The following is a 19,565-nucleotide window of genomic DNA, read 5'->3' as shown; positions in this document are numbered from 1 at the left end:
ATCTCAGCTCGTTACCTGTATATAAGACACCTGGGAGCCAGAAATCTTGCTGATTGATAGATCAAATACTTATTTTACTCATTAAAATGCAAATCATCTCATAATTTTTTTGAAATGTGTTTTTCTGGTTATTTTTGTTGTTGTTCTGTCTCTCACTGTTAAAATAAACCTACCATTAATATAATAGACTGATCATTTCTTTGTCAGTCGGCAAACGTACAAAATCGGCAGGGGATCTAATACCTTTTCCCTTACTGTATACTATTCAAGTGATTGCTCATATTAGTTATGCCGTTGCTTTCTACATATATCTTGAAAAGGTGGGATAAAAAGGTCAAATTCATAACTACTGGGTACAAAGTGATTGCACTGATTTTAGTCTGCTAAATAACATCTGGGAAATATATAGCACTTATACAAAATTGGGAAAGAAGTCTATAATGGTTTAATCATAAAGCTACATAGGTTAGTATGCTTATAACAAATTGTTAGCATTCACATATATCCTTTTTCCCCAGCTTTTCTAACTGGCAGGACAGTTTTAATAAGGTCAGAAACCTACTATTTGTTTTGGTGATCGCTGTCACCGGGTCTAAAAGTGAGGGAAAATCCAAAATTTTGGGTTGCTGCTAGAACAGAAATAGAAGGGAGAATGTTCCAACCAGTACACTTGTTCCAGTGCCAACTGTCAATTTACCTCACTTTGGTAAATTTCTTCTCACTTCCTGTTGTAGTTACAGGATAGAAAGTAAAAAGAAATCTCCCTAGTGGGACTCACATGGGCAAAACACCCCCCCCCCCCAAAAAAAAAAAAACTGTGGGGTTTTAATAATTCTGTACAGTATCCAAAATGAAAAATAAAGATTTGGCTTTAGAGATACTTTCAATAGTTGAATACATTATCACCACTGTAGATGTAACAGTACATTGAAGATAAAACATACATATATAACCACAAATATATGGAACTGATCCAACAGGTAACATACTTTATGCTGACTGTACACTAATGCTATGTATATTTACTGTCTCATCTTGTACTTGAAAAACAACATGGCAGGCCAATATAGGATGATCTTCACAAGTAATATACAATAGCTGAGATATGCTGCTCGGTAACTGAAAGGTCTGACAAGTACAACTCCTGGAAAAATAATTGAAAAAGGAAATGTTAATTTGTGAAATAATTGCAGACAAAACACTACCCATTCAAAACCAACTTGTGCAATTGTGAATACAATTTAATGTTTGTAAGACAAAAAAAGTTATGTTAGACGTTCAACTGTAAACTTTTTTTTTTTAATGGCTTTCTCCTCTCTGTATTAAAAAAATAAAATAAAAACCATATTTACTGTCAGGTCCATAAATATTGGGACATCGACACAATTCTAATCTTTTTGGCTCTATACACCACCACAATGGATTTGAAATGAAATGAACTAGATGTGCTTTAACTGCAGACTTTCAGCTTTAATTTGAAGGTATTTACATCCAAATCAGGTGAACGGTGTAAGAATTACAACAGTTTGTATATGTGCCTCCCACTTTTTAAGGGACCAAAAGTAATGGGACAATTGGCTGCTCAGCTGTTCCATGGCCAGGTGTGTGTTATTCCCTCATTATCCCACTTACAAGGAGCAGATAAAAGGTCCAGAGTTCATTTCAAGTGTGCTATTTGCATTTGGAATCTGTTGCTGTCAACTCTCAATATGAGATCCAAAGAGCTGTCATTATCAGTGAAGCAAGCCATCATTAGGCTGAAAAAACAAAACAAACCCATCAGAGAGATAGCAAAAACATTAGGTGTGGCCAAATCAACTGTTTGGAACATCCTTAAAAAGAAAGAACGCTCCGGTGAGTTCAGCAACACCAAAAGAGCCGGAAGACCACTGAAAACCACTGTGGTGGATGACTGAAGAATTCTTTCCCTGGTGAAGAAAACACCCTTCACAACAGTTGGCCAGATCAAGAACACTCTCCAGGAGGTAGGTGTATGTGTGTCAAAGTCAACAATCAAGAGAAGACTTCACCAGAGTGAATACAGAGGGTTCACCACAAGATGTAAACCATTGGTGAGCCTCAAAAACAGGAAGGCCAGATTAGAGTTTGCCAAACAACATCTAAAAAAGCCTTCAAAGTTCTGGAACAACATCCGATGGACAGATGAGACCAAGATCAACTTGTACCAGAGTGATGGGAAGAGAAGTGTATAGAGAAGGAAAGGAACTGCTCATGATCCAAAGCATACCACCTCATCAGTGAAGCATGGTGGTGGTAGTGTCATGGCCTGGGCATGTATGGCTGCCAATAAAACTGGTTCTCATGTATTTATTGATGATGTGACTGCTGACAAAAGCAGCAGGATGAATTATGAAGTGTTTAGGGCAATATTCTCCGCTCATATTCAGTAAAATGCTTCAGAACTCATTGGACGGCGCTTCACAGTGCAGATGGACAATGACCCGAAGCATACTGCGAAAGCAACCAAAGAGTTTTTTAAGGGAAAGAAGTGGAATGTTATGCAATGGCCAAGTCAATCACCTGACCTGAATCTGATTTAGCATGCATTTCACTTGCTGAAGACAAAACTGAAGGGAAAATGCCCCAAGAACAAGTAGGAACTGAAGACAGTTGCAGTAGAGGCCTGGCAGAGCATCACCAGGGATGAAACCCAGAGTCTGGTGATGTCTATGCGTTCCAGACTTCAGGCTGTAATTGACTGCAAAGGATTTGCAACCAAGTATTAAAAAGTGAAAGTTTGATGGATGATTGTTTATCTGTCCCATTACTTTTGGTCCCTTAAAAAGTGGGAGGCACATATACAAACTGTTGTAATTCCTACACCGTTCACCTGATTTGGATGTAAATACCCTCAAATTAAAGCTGAAAGTCTGCAGTTAAAGCACATCTTGTTTGTTTCATTTCAAATCCATTGTGGTGGTGTATAGAGCCAAAAAGATTAGAATTGTGTCGATGTCCCAATATTTATGGACCTGACTGTACCTGTTCCATGCTCCAGCTCTGCTCCAACTCTGTTCTCCTGTGCTTGTCCTCTTTTGGGTTTAAGCCCTGGTTCACATTGGTACGATTTGACATGCAATTTGACCATGCAATGGCACCATCCTAGTCGGTGCGAGGCTTCATTTGCAGCGCCGCACCGATTTCAAAAAGTAGTTTCTGTACTACTTTTTGCGATTTCGGGCTGCGATTTACATTGACATCTGTGCAGAAATCTGCACAGATGTCTCTGAAATCTCGGCCGAAATCGAGACTGACATGCGGGAGTGAAATCGTGAGAGTTCAGCTGAACTTGCACAGCTTCATTTTCGCACCTCATTGTGAACCTGGGCTAAAGCTCAATTGAACTCTATTTAAACCAGTAAAATTTAAGCCCCCCCCAGGCTGAATGAGAGAAATTGATTCCTTCATCTACACTTCGCAATGTGAATAGAGGGGATCCTCTCTGCTCCAGTGGCTGCTAAATACCCGGGCACTGCCTGAATCCAATAGGATGCAGGCATTGTTCAGTCAAAAGTTTTCTGACTGCCTACTTCAACAAAAGTTGATTGAAACAACAACTTTTGTTGAGTTCTGCGGTGCCAGCAGGGCCACCAATAGAGCTCAAATTTTGTTAATTTGAGCAGGAATCATGCAAAATTCAATATACCATATATGACACCTTTACAGTTTGTTTTCCTTAGGAAGCACCCACAGCTTGAGTAGAAAAGTCTGCCCTCTGCCAGGACCTGTAGAGTGAAATCCCTACTCTGTGGAAAGCAGAGATCCGACACACACCCTGCTGATTCAGAGCCAGAGGTGTCCATTCAGCAGGTAGCATAAGCTTTACAGATTGCAGAGCTATAGTTCTGACTCAGTAGGGAGAGTGTCAGACCTCTTCAGTGAGATTACTGATTCCCACAGAGAGCAAGGGTTCCACTCTGCAGCTGCTGGCCAGGGGCAGTCTTTCAAACCATGAGATATTGAACGCCACATTTGTCTTGATGCTCCTGGAATGTATTTACCAATTTAATCTGAAGCTTCAGTTGGGTTTTAATGACACAAAGCATCATTCAACCAATTTTTGTGAGCCCGGGCATCATGGATACAACCCCTCGATCATAGTAGAGTACTGCAGACAGGGGTAACAATGCCATTATAGCATTACCACTCTCTGCAGGCCACCACAGGTGGAAGCGGAACCTCATCGCCACATGACCAGCCCAAATGCATCTGGGAAAAAAACATCACAAAATATCCTCTTCTGTCTGCAGCCAACTGTGAAAAATGTAATTTCCTTATACTCATGAAAACCAGGGGCACTTAATATGCAGTATGTGTACAGTCTCCCTAGAAATGTAGTTAGCTATTATTGCAATTGACCAACTGCTTTGTCTAGGAACAGTCACCTGCTTCTGAAGCATCACTTTCTCACTGGCCAAAATGGAAATAATCTGACTCACTAGCGAAAGAGCAGTGACAGACTGACACCTCGCTTATTCAGCCAGTGAGAGAGCAAGCAGCAAGAGCAGTGGCGTTGCTATGGGGGCGCGGGGGGGGGCCCGCACCGGGTGACACCCGCCAGAGGGGTGACACCAAGGCCGCTGCTAAACACTGTACTTTTTTCCCTGCAGCGGAGCGAGCAGGGCACTCCATACGGGGGAGGCTGCCTGTAGCACTCCTCACTCAGTCAGGCTAATATCCCCCAGTGATCCGGAGTTGGTGGGCGGAGCTGGGGGTGTGGCTGCCTCCTCCACTCCTCCCACAGACTCCTTCACTATGGCTGATCCCGCAGAGGTGAGAACATAGCAGCCACACCCACCCGCCTGTGTGTTCATCTGTAGGCATGAAGCATGCTGTAAATTACTGCAGTGCACAGAGTCCTAACCTGCCCTTTTGCCACCCTAACTTACCCTATACCACCCCAACCTGCCCTGTGCCACCCCAGCCTGCCGTATGTCACACTAACTTTCCCTATACCACCCTAGCCTACTCTGTGCCACCCTAACTTGCCCTACGCCATCCCAACCTGCCCTGTGCCACCCCAGCCTGCCCTGTGCCACCCTAACCTGCCCTATGCCACCCTAACCTGCCCAGTGCCACCCTAACTTGCCCTATACCACTCCAACCTCCCCCATGCCACTCCAAACTGCCCTATACCACCTCAACATGCCCCGTGTCACCCCAACCTGCCCTGTGCCACCCTAACTTGCCCTATACCACCCCAACATCCCACTATACCACCCTATACTACCCTAACCTGCCACTATACCACCCTATACTATCATTTACAGGGGTGCGCCCCTTGACCGTGCAATGCCTGCAGGGTGCTGGGCAGCCTAGACTGGAGGGGGGAGGGGGCGACACCATGTTTTACCACACCAGGTGACAACAACCCTAGTGACGCCACTGAGTAAGAGCTGCTGAATGTTCTCTCTGCTTTCTTAGTGATCCTGTTGCTGATGAGTGACAAAATTGCTAGCGAGACATGGCCCCGGGACTGATCATATGACTATAGTAGATAGACCCTCTCACTTAGCACCTTAGAAGGAGAAATTGTAGGGAGTTCACATGTGCATTGTATATTGATGATGTGCAAAGCACTATTTTTTTTTCTCAACAAACATTAATTTGCACCTATTTACCACTCGGCACTACAGCCTCGATACTTCCTTATGTTCAGTGTACTTCTGTATTTGGGAAAGAAACGCATCAAAAATATAAAAGCACAAGAGCAGAAAAAAACAATGTGAAAAAAAAAATTACCTCTAGATTTGTACTTGTAAAAACATCTTCTGTACCAATTATTTTCTTCACGGTATTCTGTGAAAATGTATTGCAGTATGTCTTTACAAATGTGGAGTATATAATAAAAGGTTCAAGAATATGTTATTTTAGTACATTTATATTAAAGCTTACCTTTTACTTAGATTTTTGCTACCAATATCTCTATAGTTAAAATGTTTGTTAAGGCTGAAGTTTTTTTACCTTCATGAATTCTATGTACTGTAAGACAATAAAAAAACTATGTCCGACATGCATTACCATTCATTTGCATCTGCCTGTTTCCAAACATTCGGCAACCATAAATAAAAAAAGTATGCTATGCGGTTTGTTTCAAAAATGCGCAGCAATGTATGTCATGTTTACGAATGCAGCCAGCACAGAAAACATACACTTCATTGTGCGTGTGAAAAACACATAGCAACGCATGTGGGGCAACCTGCATAAAAACACACACTTTGCGGCGCATTTTGAAAAGACACGGCAATGCGCATCACATTTGTGTTACCATTCATTCGCATCCATGCGTTTCCAAATGCACGGCATGCAAGAAAACACGCGCTTTGGTGAGCATTTCAAATACCTGTGGCAATGTGCGGCTCGCTTGCATTACCATTTGTTTGCATCTGCATGTTTCTGAGCGCATGGCAACCTGCAATAAAAAAATGCACCCTTTGCCATGTGTTTCAAAAACACCCAGCAATGTGTTTCACCTCAGTGTTACCATTTAGGCTGAGTTCTCATTTACACGTTTCCAAACACACAGCAACGAAAACGTGTGCTTTGTCATGTGTTTAGAAAACAAACGGCAATGCATGTCGTGTTTGCCTTTAATTAATGGCTGTGTGTTGAGTTATTTAGAGGGGACAGCAAATTTACACTGTTATACTGTTATAAGAAGCTGAACACTCACTACTTTACATTGTAGCAAAGTGTAATTTCTTCAGTGTTGTCACATGAAAAGATATAATAAAATATTTACAAAAATCTGAGGGGTGTACTCACTTTTGTGAGATACTGTATATACACATGCCTTGGGGTTCCTTAGTACTAATTGACCAATTGAGTTTAACCACTTCAGCCCCAAAAGGATTTACCCACTTCCTGACCAGGCTATTTTTTTGCGATACAGCACTGCGATGCTTTAACTGACGGTTTCCCGGTCGTGGGACGTTGTACCCAAACAAAATTGATGTCCTTTTTTTCCCACAAATAGAAATTTGGTTTGGTGGTATTTGATCACCTCTGCAGTTTTTATTTTTTGAGCTATAAACAAAAAAGCGTCAAAAAAACCCGCTACAGCTCTTAAAGCGGCCGATGTACACCTACGGCGATTTGCACAGCCGTGCCAACCTGCTGCAGTATGACAGCAGCTGGTTGGCAAGCAGTTAAATGCCACGGCCTACCTGAGTATTGTTGCTGACCATGTCCTTCCCTTTATGGCTACAGTGTACCCATCTTCTGAGGGCTACTTTCAGCAGGATAATGCACCAAAGCTCAAATAATCTCAGTTTCTTGAACATGACAATGAGTTCACTGTACTCCAATGACCTCCACAGTCACCAGATCTCAATCTAATAGAGCACCTTTGGAATGTGGTAGAACAGGAGATTCACATCATGGATGTGCAGCTGACAAATCTGCAGCAACTACATGATGCTATCATGTCAATACAGACCGAAATCTCTGAGGAATGTTTCCAACACCTTGTTAAATCTATGCCACGAAGAATTAAGGCAGTTCTGAAGGCAAAAGGGGGCCCAACCCTGTACTAGCAAGGTGTACCTAATGAAGTGGCCAGTGAGTGTATATTTACAACTCTATGTGGAAGCCACACTGCTTCGTCCATGGAAGACCATGCTGTGTAGTGAGGCCTTAACGAGACCACAAAGATTTTCAGATATATGCTACTATGACCTCTGCTTTTAATATTTAACAAAATAGTGCAAGGAGTGTAGGCTATTTTATTTATTTTAGTTATGAAACCAGTCGTTGGGGGTTTTGGAAGATCTGAAATAAGCACACTGGCAACTGTTGCTATTGTCACCAGAGGCTTGCCTTGAATGTAGCATGCATGGCACTTGTATTAGTAAGCAGAATGTAAACAAAAACCTGCAGATGCCAAACAGCATCGGTATGTTTGGTTAAACGATTCCTGACCGCTGCACGACAATATACGTCAGCAGAATGGCATGGGTGGGCAAAAGGACGTACAGGTACGTCCCCTTTAAGAAGTGGCACTGCGGGTGCGCGCGCGCGCCGTGTTCTCTGTGACCATGACCGCAGGTCCCGCGGACTCTATGTCCGCCGGGTGCCCGTGATCGTGTCATGGAGAGGGAGAACGGGGAGATGCCTTTGTAAACAAAGCATTTCCTCGTTCTGCCTAGTGTCATGACAGAGATCACTGCTCTCTGTCATAGAGAGCAGTGATCGCTGTCATGTGAGTTGTAGCCCATCCCCCCACAATAAGAATCACTCACTAGGACACACTTAACCCCTTCATCACCCCCTAGTGGTTAACCCCTTCACTGCCAGTGTCATTTACACAGTAATCGGTGCATTTTTATAACACTGATCGGTGCCAAAATAGTGTCAAAGGTGTCTGCCATAATGTCGCAGTCACGATAAAAATCGCAGATCGCCGCAACTACTAATAAAAAAAAAAAAATTAATAATAAAAATGCCATAAAACTATCCCCTATTTTGTAGACGCTATAAATTTTGCGCAAACCAATCAATATACGCTTATTGCGTTTTTTTTTTTACCAAAAATATGTAGAAGAATACGTATCGGACTAAACTGAGGAATTTTTTTATATATATATATATATTTTTGGGGGATATTTATTATAGCAAAAAGTAAAAAATATTGCTTTTTTTTCATAATTGTTCTTTTTTTGTTTATAGCGCAAAAAATAAAAACCTCAGAGGCAATCAAATATCACCAAAAGAAAGCTCTATTTGTGGGAAAAAAAGGACGTCAATTTTGTTTGGGTACAGTGTCCCACGACTGCGCATTTGTCAGTTAAAACAACACAGTGCCGAATCGCAAAAAAGCGCTCTGATCAGGAAGGGGGCAAATCCATCCGAGGCTGAAGTGGTTAACGTCTTAGTAATATTTATTGATAACTTTATTTTGGGAAAGAATTAAACCAATAGGTTTAGTTTTTTTTTGGACGCGTGGAAGCCAAAATTCACCCAAGATTCTTAAGGAGAATCTGAACATTCTCCCTATTAACAAGGAGCTTGCTAAAAGAAGCAGAGAGGGTTGCTCTCATCATCACAGCACCATCAAAGTCTCAGGCAATCCTTAAGCAGAGGGTATTGCTGTAGGAAAGACTGGCTGAAGATAATTACAGTACTTTGGGAAATTAGGACAGTTCTTTCTCTGCAGTTCTACTTTAATAGAAGACCTGTGGACTCACTTTACTATGCTACAAATGAAGTGGCCCCTTGAGAGTAATCTAGGAGGGTAAACCTCAAAAATCCAGCCATCAATATGAATTTATAGCAACATTAAAAAAAATAAAAATAATACTAAAATAAAAATTGTGATATATACTGGGTAGCTAAGTATTTCAAGTAATCATTGTGGAAATGTTTTATGGCCAGCCCTAAAGGAGCAGCTTTATGCCATGATGATGAGCTATGCTCACCTAAATTATTTGTGGTTGCTTTGGCCCATGATTGAGAAGAGTTTATGCCTTCATGCTTGTAATTGCATATAAAAGTCTTCTTTAGGTTTGATTTCTTTACTACAATCCAGCTGTTCACAGAATATGTCTGAGTGGTAGCATCAAATATAATATCCCCCTGCTCCGCCTCCAGTTCTTGTTCATTTCCTTCTTCATTCCAGATGACTTGGATCACATCAGGGAAGAAGTTCTGCAGGGAACACACATATATCACTTCTCCAGTTCTGTCCACATCTTCTTTGGAAGGCTTCAAGATGAATGCAGTGGGAGGTTTCACTGACTGTGACTCATCTGAAAAAAAAAATATTTTTAGAAAATTTCAGCTACAAGCAAACCACTTTTTGTGCTTAAAGATGAACTTTACCCATAACAACTTGAAAAAAAATAATGTTCTTTAGCAAGAAACATACATTCCACATTAATAATTATGCTACCAAAATTAGTATGTGCTGTAAATTGCTTCCAGCATTGCTCCTGTTTCTTCTTGCTGGAAGAGAAGCCCAAAGCTCCAGCAGTAAATCATAAAGGGGAACTAAACCCATCGCTGTAACGGTTTGAAAAATTTACATTCCTGGAGTTCCGGGATTTCTGTCACATTTGCTTGTGTCCTCAACCAAACTGTCAAACCATCAAATACCTGATATCATAACTAATTACATGTGCAGCACCATGGCAGTTACAGATCAAACAGAAGCAGCTTCCTTGGCTGTAAAGGATAGAAGGGTTTAATTCCGCTTTAAGACTTTCAGCAGATCGGCCTCTACAAAGTCGGTAGAACCTAAAAATGGCTAAAATGGAGAGCAACTGAGCATGTGCAGAGTACAGGGAGACAGTGTTTTACTGGATTTTAAATAGTATAGGCACTTATTTTTAATGTTTTACATAACTATTCCTGCAAAAGGGGCCAGCCTGAAGTGATCTAGCAGGACCTAATTTTCTGACTAAATTTCCACTTTAACCACTTCCCGATCGCGCACGCCGATGTACGCCGGCAGAATGGCAGGGCTGGGCGAATGGACGTACAGGTACGTCCATTTGAATTCCCGCCGTGCCATTGCGTGCGCTCCACCGCCGGCGAGCGCCGGCCGGGAGCTCCGTGACTCAATCGCCGCGGGGATACCCACGATCGCCTCACGGAGAGGATGAACGGGGAGATGCTGATGTAAACCGCATTTCCCCGTTCTGCCTAGTGACAAGTGTCACTGATCACAGCTCCCTGTACTCGGGAGCTGTGATCAGCATAGTGACACACACAGCCCAACCCCACTGACAGCTAGAATCACTCCCCTAGGACATACTTAACCCCCCCCCCCGCCCCCTAGTGGTTAACCCCTTCACTGCCAGTGTCATTTACACAGTAATCAGTGCATTTTTAATCGCACTGATCGCTGTATAAATGACAATGGTCCCAAAAATGTGTCAAAAATGTCCGACATGTCCGCCATAATGTCGCAGTCACAATAAAAATCACTGATTGCCGCCATTACTAGTAAAAAAAAAAAAATTAATAAAAATGCCATAAAACTATCCCCTATTTTGTAAACGCTATAACTTTTGCGCAAACCAATCAATAAACGCTTATTGCGATTTTTTTTTTTTTTTACCAAAAATATGTAGAAGAATATGTATCAGCCTAAACTGAGGAAAAAAAATGTTTTTTATATATTTTTGGGGGATATTTATTCTAGCAAAATGTAAAAAATAATGCGTTTTTTTCAAAATGGTCGTTCTTATTTTGTTTATAGCGCAAAAAATAAAAATCGCAGAGGTGATCAAATACCACCAAAAGAAAGCTCTATTTGTGGGAAAAAAAGGATGTCAATTTTGTTTGAGAGCCACGTGGCACGATCACGCAATTGTCAGTTAAAGCGACGCAGTGCCGAATCGCAAAAAGTGCTCTTGTCAGGAAGGGGGTAAAATCTTCTGGAGCTGAAGCGGTTAATAGACACATTTAGCAACATCCAAAATTTAAAAAGGGGTTTTAAACAGATCAGAAATGTAAAACTCATGATTATGAATATTTTTTAATTAGCATAGGAGCTTATTGAGGTCCTGGGGGTCCTGAGCTGATTATTAGTCCATAAAAGTCTAGAATGGCCTATTTAAGAACATGCGAACAGGCAAAAAATATGTCTATGGAACATGAACATGAAAAATCAAAATTACTAATTTTAAAAGCTTATATGCATGCTATTGCCATAAAAAGTGTTTAGAGACCCGGGTCCTGCCCCAGGGGACATATATTAATGCAAAAAAAAGTTTTAAAAACTGAAGTTTTTTTGGGAGCAGTGATTTTAATAATGCTTAAAGTGAAAAAATAAAAAGGAAATATTACTTTAAATATTGTGCCTGGGGGGTCTCCTTAGTCTGCCTGTAAAGCAGTGTGTATTTCCCATGTTTACAACAGTACCACAGCAAAATTACATTTTTAAAGTAAAAAATCTCATTTAAAACTGCTTGCGGCTGTAATGTTGTGTTGGATCCTGGCAATATAGATAGAAATCATTGGGAAAAACAGCGTGGGTTTCCCCCAGTCCATTACCAGTCCCTTTGGGTCTGGTATGAATATTAAAGGGAACCCTGCTCCAAAAAAAATGGCGTGGATGTCCCCCCAATCCATGCCAGGCCCTTCAGGTCTGGTATGGATATTAAGGGGAACCCCGCACCAAAATAAAAAAAAAATGACGTGGGGGCCACCAGGTACCCCAGGCACTATATACTCTGAACCGCAGTATATATACTATACAGCCTGCCCTATATACTCTGCAGAAAAATTGACCCTCAGGTGTTGGTGGTGCCAGAACACTGTAACCTCTCACAGATGCTCTTGTTGGGCATAGGAATGGGCCCTTCTGTGAAATATTAGATCAAAAATTGTAATTACATGGCCCTGTTAAACAGGGGCATAAAAATTGGGCCTTTGGTTTTGGTGGGGCCAGAACACTGTAACCCCTCACAGATACTCTTGTTGGGCACAGGAACGGGCCCTTCTCTGAAATATTAGATCAAAAATTGTAATTACATTCCCCTGTTAAACAGGGGCAGAAAAATTGGACCTTGGGTGGTGGGGGTGTCCTAAACCAAAAAAATAGTTGGAAGCTAGCATCATCAAGATTGAGAAGGAATAGGATAGTCAGCATAGGAAGTCTTCAAGGGATCCCAGATCCATAGCAAATTCAATCAGTTACATCAGCATCAGGTGCTTGATAGCTGTTGATCCAAGACTGATTCATTTTTATGAATGTGAGCCTATCAACAGAGTCTGTGGACAGACATACTCTTTGATCTGTTACAAACCCTCCAGCAGCACTGAATGTGTGTTCAGAAAGCACGCTGAATGCAGGACAGGCCAGTAGCTCGATTGCATATTGAGCAAGTTCTGGGCAGTGGTCCATCCTCAAGACCAAGTAACCCAGTGGATCCGCTGTTGGAAAGGTCTCCAAGTCTGCTCTTGCCCCTAGATATTCCTGCACCATATAATGCAGACACTGGCGATGGTTGCTTGAACCCATCAGACCTTGGAGCTACGGACTGAAAAACTGTTTAAAGGCATCGATCAGCCGGCCACCTTCTCCACCGCTCTTCATCTGACTGAATGAAGCCTCAGCAACACCTTGTCCAGCACCAGGAAATGGTAACCTCCCAGGGTCTGGAAATGCGTTACACAAACCTTTCTTCAAGGCCTCCTGAAGATGTTTCATCCTCTGCTCCCTCTGTGAAGGCAGGATAAGTTCTGCCACTTTACCCTTTTAACGTGGATCAAGAAGGGTTGCCAGCCAGTAATGATCGCTCTCCTTGATACCACGAATCTTAGGGTCCTTTCGCAGGCTTTGCAGAATCAGGGAGGCCATGCAGCGTAAGTTTGCAGAAGCATTTAATTCTGAGTCCTCTGGGTCACTAAGGATCACATTATCCGTAACTACCTCCTCCCAGCCACGTACAACTCCTTGGGTTTCTGGGGACTGAAAACCATCCTTTGAAGACTGCTGCTGAATATTATCCTCTACATCCATGCTGACACAATCCTCCTCCTCTTCTTCTTCCTGTGTGTTTGGCGGGCCCACAGGAATGCTATCTGGATAAAAGGGGCCTTGAGAGCAAAGGAAATCCTCCTCTTCCTCCCGCTGTTCTGCCTCAAGTACCCTGTCCTTGATTCCATGAAGCGTGTGCTCCAGCAGGAAGACTAGAGGGACAGTGTCACTGATGCATGCATTGTCACTGCTCACCATCCTTGTGGCCTCCTCAAATGGTGACAGGACAGTGCATGCATCCTTGATCAGTAGCCACTGGCGTGGCGAAAAGAAGCCAAGCTCCCCTGACCCTGTCCTGGTGCCATACTCGTACAGGTACTCATTGATGGCCTTCTGCTGTATGTGCAGTCGCTCTAGCATTGCCAATGTTGAGTTCCAACTGGTGGGCATGTCACAAATGAATGAATTGCATTCCCTTTGAATGTCAACCAGCCGAGCACTGGCATTGTATGACTGGTGAAAATGACTACAGACTTTTCTGGCCTGCCTCTTGTAAGACTGTATACCTGATCAAGAACTGCTGCACCACCAAATTCAGGGTGTGTGTCAAACATGGAACACGAGGGCGGAGAGAAGGTTGGTGTCATTGTCGCATACAACCATTCCTGGCTGAAGCTGGCGTGGCATCAACCACCTCTGAGCCTGTCCCTGCAGAGCTGACAGAATCTCTGCCCCAATGTGGCTTCTGTCCCCTAGGCAGACCAACTAAAGCACCGCATGGCATCTTTTAGCCTGACTGCTTGCGTAGCCCCTTGAACACTTATGGAGCACTGCTCCAAAAAAGATGAGGGGGTGGAGGAGAGAGCTGTGGCAGAATCATCACTAGCATTTTAGAGGCGTGGTGGCGTAACAAGGTCCAGCAACACTGAACCCTGTCCTGCATCCTTCCCAGCTGCCAGCAGAGTTACCCAGTGCACCGTGAAGGAAAGGTAACATCCCTGCCCATGCCTGCTGGTCTTTGAGTCAGCGGTAATATGAACCTTAGTACTGACCGCCCTGTCCAATGAGGCCAAAACATTGCCTTCCACATGCTGGTAGAGAGCCGGAATGCCCTTCCGTGAAAAGAAATTTTGGAACCTGCCACTGAGGTACAGCACATTCCATAAATTCACAAAAAGGGGCAGAGTCTACCAGCTGAAAAGGCAGCAGTTGCAGTGCTAGCAATTTGGCCAAGCTAGGATTTAGACGCTGAGCATGTGGATGGCTGGGATCAAATTAATTTTTACAGTTCAGCAACTGGGGTAGGGAAATTTGCCTGCTAAAATCAATTGGTGGTGTACTGCTAGCAGATTGGCTGCAAGTACTTGGAACTCCTATTGCTATACCTTCATTCATCTCAGTGCAGGTTTTTGAGAGGACTGGAGGTATAGTAGGGTTGGAGATCCCAGATGAGGAGCAAGGAGAAGTCCGCCTTTTTCTATGATGTGGGTCTTTCAAGTGCTTTTGCCAACGGACTGCATGGCAGGTCGTCAGTCTGGTCAAGCATGTGGTGCCCAAGCGGTTGCTGTTCTGGCCACGCTTGATCTGCTTTAGACATAGGTTGCAAACAGTAACGGTGCAATCTGCTGCACACGTGTCGAAAAAGGCCCATATCAAGGAACTTTTAAAAGTCAACAGGGAGTCAGCAGCGCCCTGCACCTGCGGTGTGATACAATAGGGTGGCTGCCCTTAAGCTGCCCCTAGAGGACATCCTGCCTCGTTGGAGTTGTGCCTCCTCCTCCTCCTATCTTCTCTTAGGCACCCAAGTACAGTCAGTAACCTCATCATCCCCTCCCTCATCGTCACTGGAGCAAACGTGGCAGTATGCTGCAGCTGAGGGAACATGACTGCCAGTTTTTTGTCCTTCTGTGGCACCCCCTCTCTCTAGGCTCAGGTTACTCCCTTCCTCAACCTGTGAACCAACATTGGAGCCTTCAAATTGCTGCGCATCCTCCAGCAGCATATAACCGACACTGTGGTCGAATTATTCTGGGGACTCCTCCGTGCATGATGGTGGGGCTAAAGAAGGAGTGACTGTGGACAAGGAGCCAGTGGAATAGGCCCCTTTGGCAGCTGTGTTGGAAGACAAACTACTCTGAGCCTGGGTGACAGAGGATGAGGAGGATGAGGACAGCTTTGTTATCCACTTCACCAACTCTTCTGCATGTTGTGGCTCAATAACACGGCCAGCAGCAGAAAAAAAGGACAAGCGTGCCCCACGGCCACCTGCAGAGGATGCACCATGTCCAGGACCACCACTGTTGACTGAAGACACAGAGTCTGCCTGCTCTCTTTTAGTGGCCTGTGAGCATCTGCCTCTCGTTGGTGGCCTTCTGGACATGATGTATTTTTTGTTTTGCAACACCACACTACACTGTATTATATACTGTGTACACTGCCTGAAGTGTATTAGAAACTATACACCACCGAATGCACTGTAGATATAGGCTACCCTGGATGCAGAGTATATACTGTGTGTGTATATATATATATATATATATATATATATATATATATATATATATATATATACACACTGTGAAATAGTATATTAATTTATAATAGTGCCAAAGAATTAATTTAAGCGGCACTTAAATAACACTTCAAAAGTGATATGGTGAATGTCTGTTTACACAGACCTACAAACTAAACCAACTGTAATTATATCACATAAATCACCCTGTGCCAGTAGTGACAAAATATAATATACAGGTGTAAATAACATTGATTGTGTGTAGAATTCCTCTAATTATCCACCACACCCGAGTGTCAGTGATTCCACGTGAACAGAGTTCCAACAGATGAGCAGCTGCCCAGTTTTTTGTGGTAAAATTAGGTGCCTCGGCTTACATTCGGGTCGGCTTATACTTGAGAATATACGGTATATATTAACCACTTGCTGACCGCCTCACGCAGATATACTGTGGCAGAATGGCACGGGCAGGCAGAGTAACGTATGGGTGCATTACTCCCCTCCTGCGGGCGGGGGGCACGATCAGGCCCCCCCTCCGGTGCCCTGAAGGGTCTGGTATGGATTTTGAGGGGGATCCCCACGCCATTTGTTTTATTTAATTTTGGCGCAGAGTTCCCCTTAATATCCATACCTGACCTGAAGGACCTGGTATGGAATTTGGGGGGACCCCCACGCATTTTTAAAAAAAATTTTGGTTCGGGGTTCCCCTTAATATTCATACCAGACTCGAAGGGCCTGGTAATGCACTGTGGGGGAATCCCAGGCTGTTTTTTAAAAATGACTTTTATGAGTATTGCAGAGACCCAACAATTCATTATAGCAGCTGGCGATACCGCTAGTACTTTTAAATGACTCTTTTTTTCCTTTAGAAATGTCATTTTGCTCTTGGGAAACATGCGCCACTTTACAGGCATACTATAGACACCCCCAGGTACGTAATTTAAAGGACTATTTCACTTTTATTGTTTCACTTTAAGCATTATTAAAATCACTGCTCCCGAAAAAGCGTCCGTTTTAAAACTTTTTTTTGCATTGATACATGTCCCTTGAGGCAGGACCCGGGTCCCCAAACATTTTTTATGACAATAACTTGCATATTAACCCTTAAAATTAGCACTTTTGATTTTTCACGTTCGTGTTGCACCAATACTCACTCAGGTTGAACTGGATGGACTGGTGTCTTTATTCAACCTTACTAACTATGTGTCCCATAGACTTTAACGGTGTTCGCGTGTTCGAAAAAAAATGTTGCCTGTTCGCACCGGGGGGGTGTTCGTCCCATTCCTAATCTAGACAGCAACAGCGTTTGCTCCCACGAAACATAAAGCCTTGACTCCAGCACTGTAGGAGGTGATTTCACCACCACAGTTAAAAACAAAATGGTGCATGTATGCCCATGATTAGAAGTGGGTGGATGAAGCGAGGTATTCTAATGGTGGGCATACCCACCGATCAATCTCTTTTTTCGTTCAGCCCACAGGCTGCATGAAAAAAAAGATTACAATATATGTCGAACAAGAACCAGCAACGTACTTGTCACAGATCAGCTGCGGAGCTGATCTGTGTCTCACCTTTACTGCTGTAGGCCAGCTGGCACCTGTTGTTCCACTAGCTTGTGTTCAGCTCTGCTACACTCTGCAGCTATGGGTGTCGCCGGCTTCACCTGTTGCTTAATATATGATTCCTTCCTGCTACTTCCTGTCCAGCCCCCATGTGCTTCTCTATTTAAATCCCTCTCAGACCAGTTCTCGTTGCTTGAGAAACATTTGTTTCTGAGCTCCCTTCGTGTAACCTGCCTTAACCTGACCTCTCGTGAACTGATCTCTTGTGTACCGACTCGGCTTGTTCTAATAACGTTGCCTGCAGCCCGCCCTGACCTTGGCTCGCTATCCGGCTCTCCTTTGCTTCATCCATCCATCCTTGTCTGACAGTGTCTTCTGGTACTTCCCTAGCGAGCAGGGTGAACCGGGGGTCGTGCACGCAGCTAAGCCCAAACCCTCATGAGGGGGTCCCTGGCAGAATACCAGCTGGCCCTTAGACTCCACATCCTGGGGGATCCCGTGTCACCTGCTCACCTGTGGGCTTACTGTAAGTAGTACCGTGACAGTCTGCTCAAGCCATGAGTGCCTCTGAGAATCGGCCACTGACCGAGGATCAAATGCAACATCTAGTTCAGAGACCTAACTCCCAGCAAGCAAATCAAGAGCAAATACTGTAATGCTGGTTCTTCAGGATCTTGCCTCCTGTCTGGATCGCCTGCAACTCGTTGCAACTTCAGCTCCTCCCATTCCTGCTTCTGCTTCAGCTGCTCCCGTGTTACCTGCTACATCTGGCAATCCCTACCTGCATCTGCCACCGCCACCTTGTTTTTCTGGCGACCCTAAGGCTTGTCGGGGCTTCATTAAACAATGTTCCATCCACTTTGAACTTTCCAGCCACCATTTTCCAACTGATTGCACCAAAGTCGCATATATCATCTCTCTCCTCTCTGGTGATGCTCTAGCTTGGGCCTCCCCACTCTGGAAATCACACGATTCTGTCACTAGGGATGGGCAGAATGGACCCCTGTTCGGTTTGGACCAGAACTTCTGAACACCGCGAACGTTCAGACCCGAACACCGAACCCCATTAAAGTCAATGAGACCCCAACGTTAAATATCAAAAGTGCCCATTTTGAAGGCTTAAATGCAAGTAATTAGGCATACAATGGTTATAGGGATCCGGGTCCTGCCCTGGGGGACATGGATTAATAAAAAAAGTTTGTGAAAAACGTCATTTTTAAATGAGCAGTTATTTTTTGATTTTTAAAATGAAAGTCTAAAAATGAAAAAATCCTTCCAATATAGTGCCAGGGGGGCCCCCTTAGTCTAACTGTAAAGTGGCAGATCTGTACCATGTCTAGAATCTGCTGCAGCAATAATTGAATTTATAAAGCCAAAAAAAATGAAATTTTTCCTGCAAGCTGCCTTTATTTTGCTCAGCAACAGCTGGCGAGCCAGTGTGTATGATGAGGCCACAATGTAGTGCACTGGGAACAAGATTAGAGATTTTTTGGATACATTCTGGTGTCACTTTGACTTTGGATAGAAGTAACGGGTGAATTAAAATTGGTAACACCGTAACCCTATAGAGGTACTCTTGATGCAAGCAAGAATTTGCCTTGCTGTAAAAAATTGCAATGATATGCACCTGTCAGACAGGTGCAGAAAAATTGGTCTTTGGGTGTAGGTGGCGCCTTCCCACCGTAACCCTATAGAGGTACTCTTGATGCAAGCAAGAATTTGCCTTGCTGTAAAAAATTGCAATGAAATGCACCTGTCAAACAGGTGCAGAAAAATTGGTCTTTGGTGTCGGTGGCGCCTTCCCACCATAACCCTACAGAGATAATCTTGATGAAAGCAAGAATTTGCATTGCTGTAAAAAATTGCAATGATATGCACCTGTCAAACAGGTGCAGAAAAATTGGTCTTTGGGTGTCCGTGGTGTCTTCCCACCGTAACCCTATAGAGGTACTCTTGAAGTTAGCAAGAATTTGCCTTGCTGGAAAAAATTGCAATGATATGCACCTGTCAGACAGGACAGAAAAATTGGTCTTTGGGTGTCGGT

At 43.5% G+C, this 19,565-nt stretch overlaps 1 protein-coding gene across 1 annotated transcript in view; it reads right to left on the bottom strand.

The window, feature by feature from the left end:
- Positions 1–157: 157 nt before the first annotated feature.
- Positions 158–19,565, bottom strand: part of LOC141144624 (immunoglobulin kappa light chain-like) — a 54,522-nt gene continuing 35,114 nt past the window's right edge. Inside the window, exons 3-5 of the mRNA XM_073630493.1 lie at positions 9,438–9,767; positions 5,764–5,820; positions 158–1,144 (exon numbers count right to left, since the gene is read on the bottom strand). Coding sequence (XP_073486594.1) covers positions 1,023–1,144; positions 5,764–5,820; positions 9,438–9,767 — 509 coding nt within the window. The 3' untranslated portion in view covers positions 158–1,022. The remainder of the gene's footprint in view (positions 1,145–5,763; positions 5,821–9,437; positions 9,768–19,565) is intronic.

Source organism: Aquarana catesbeiana, linkage group LG05, assembly GCF_042186555.1.
Source record: "Aquarana catesbeiana isolate 2022-GZ linkage group LG05, ASM4218655v1, whole genome shotgun sequence".
In the NCBI taxonomy this organism is placed as follows: domain Eukaryota; kingdom Metazoa; phylum Chordata; class Amphibia; order Anura; family Ranidae; genus Aquarana; species Aquarana catesbeiana.
This window is presented reverse-complemented; position numbering and strand designations above follow the sequence as displayed.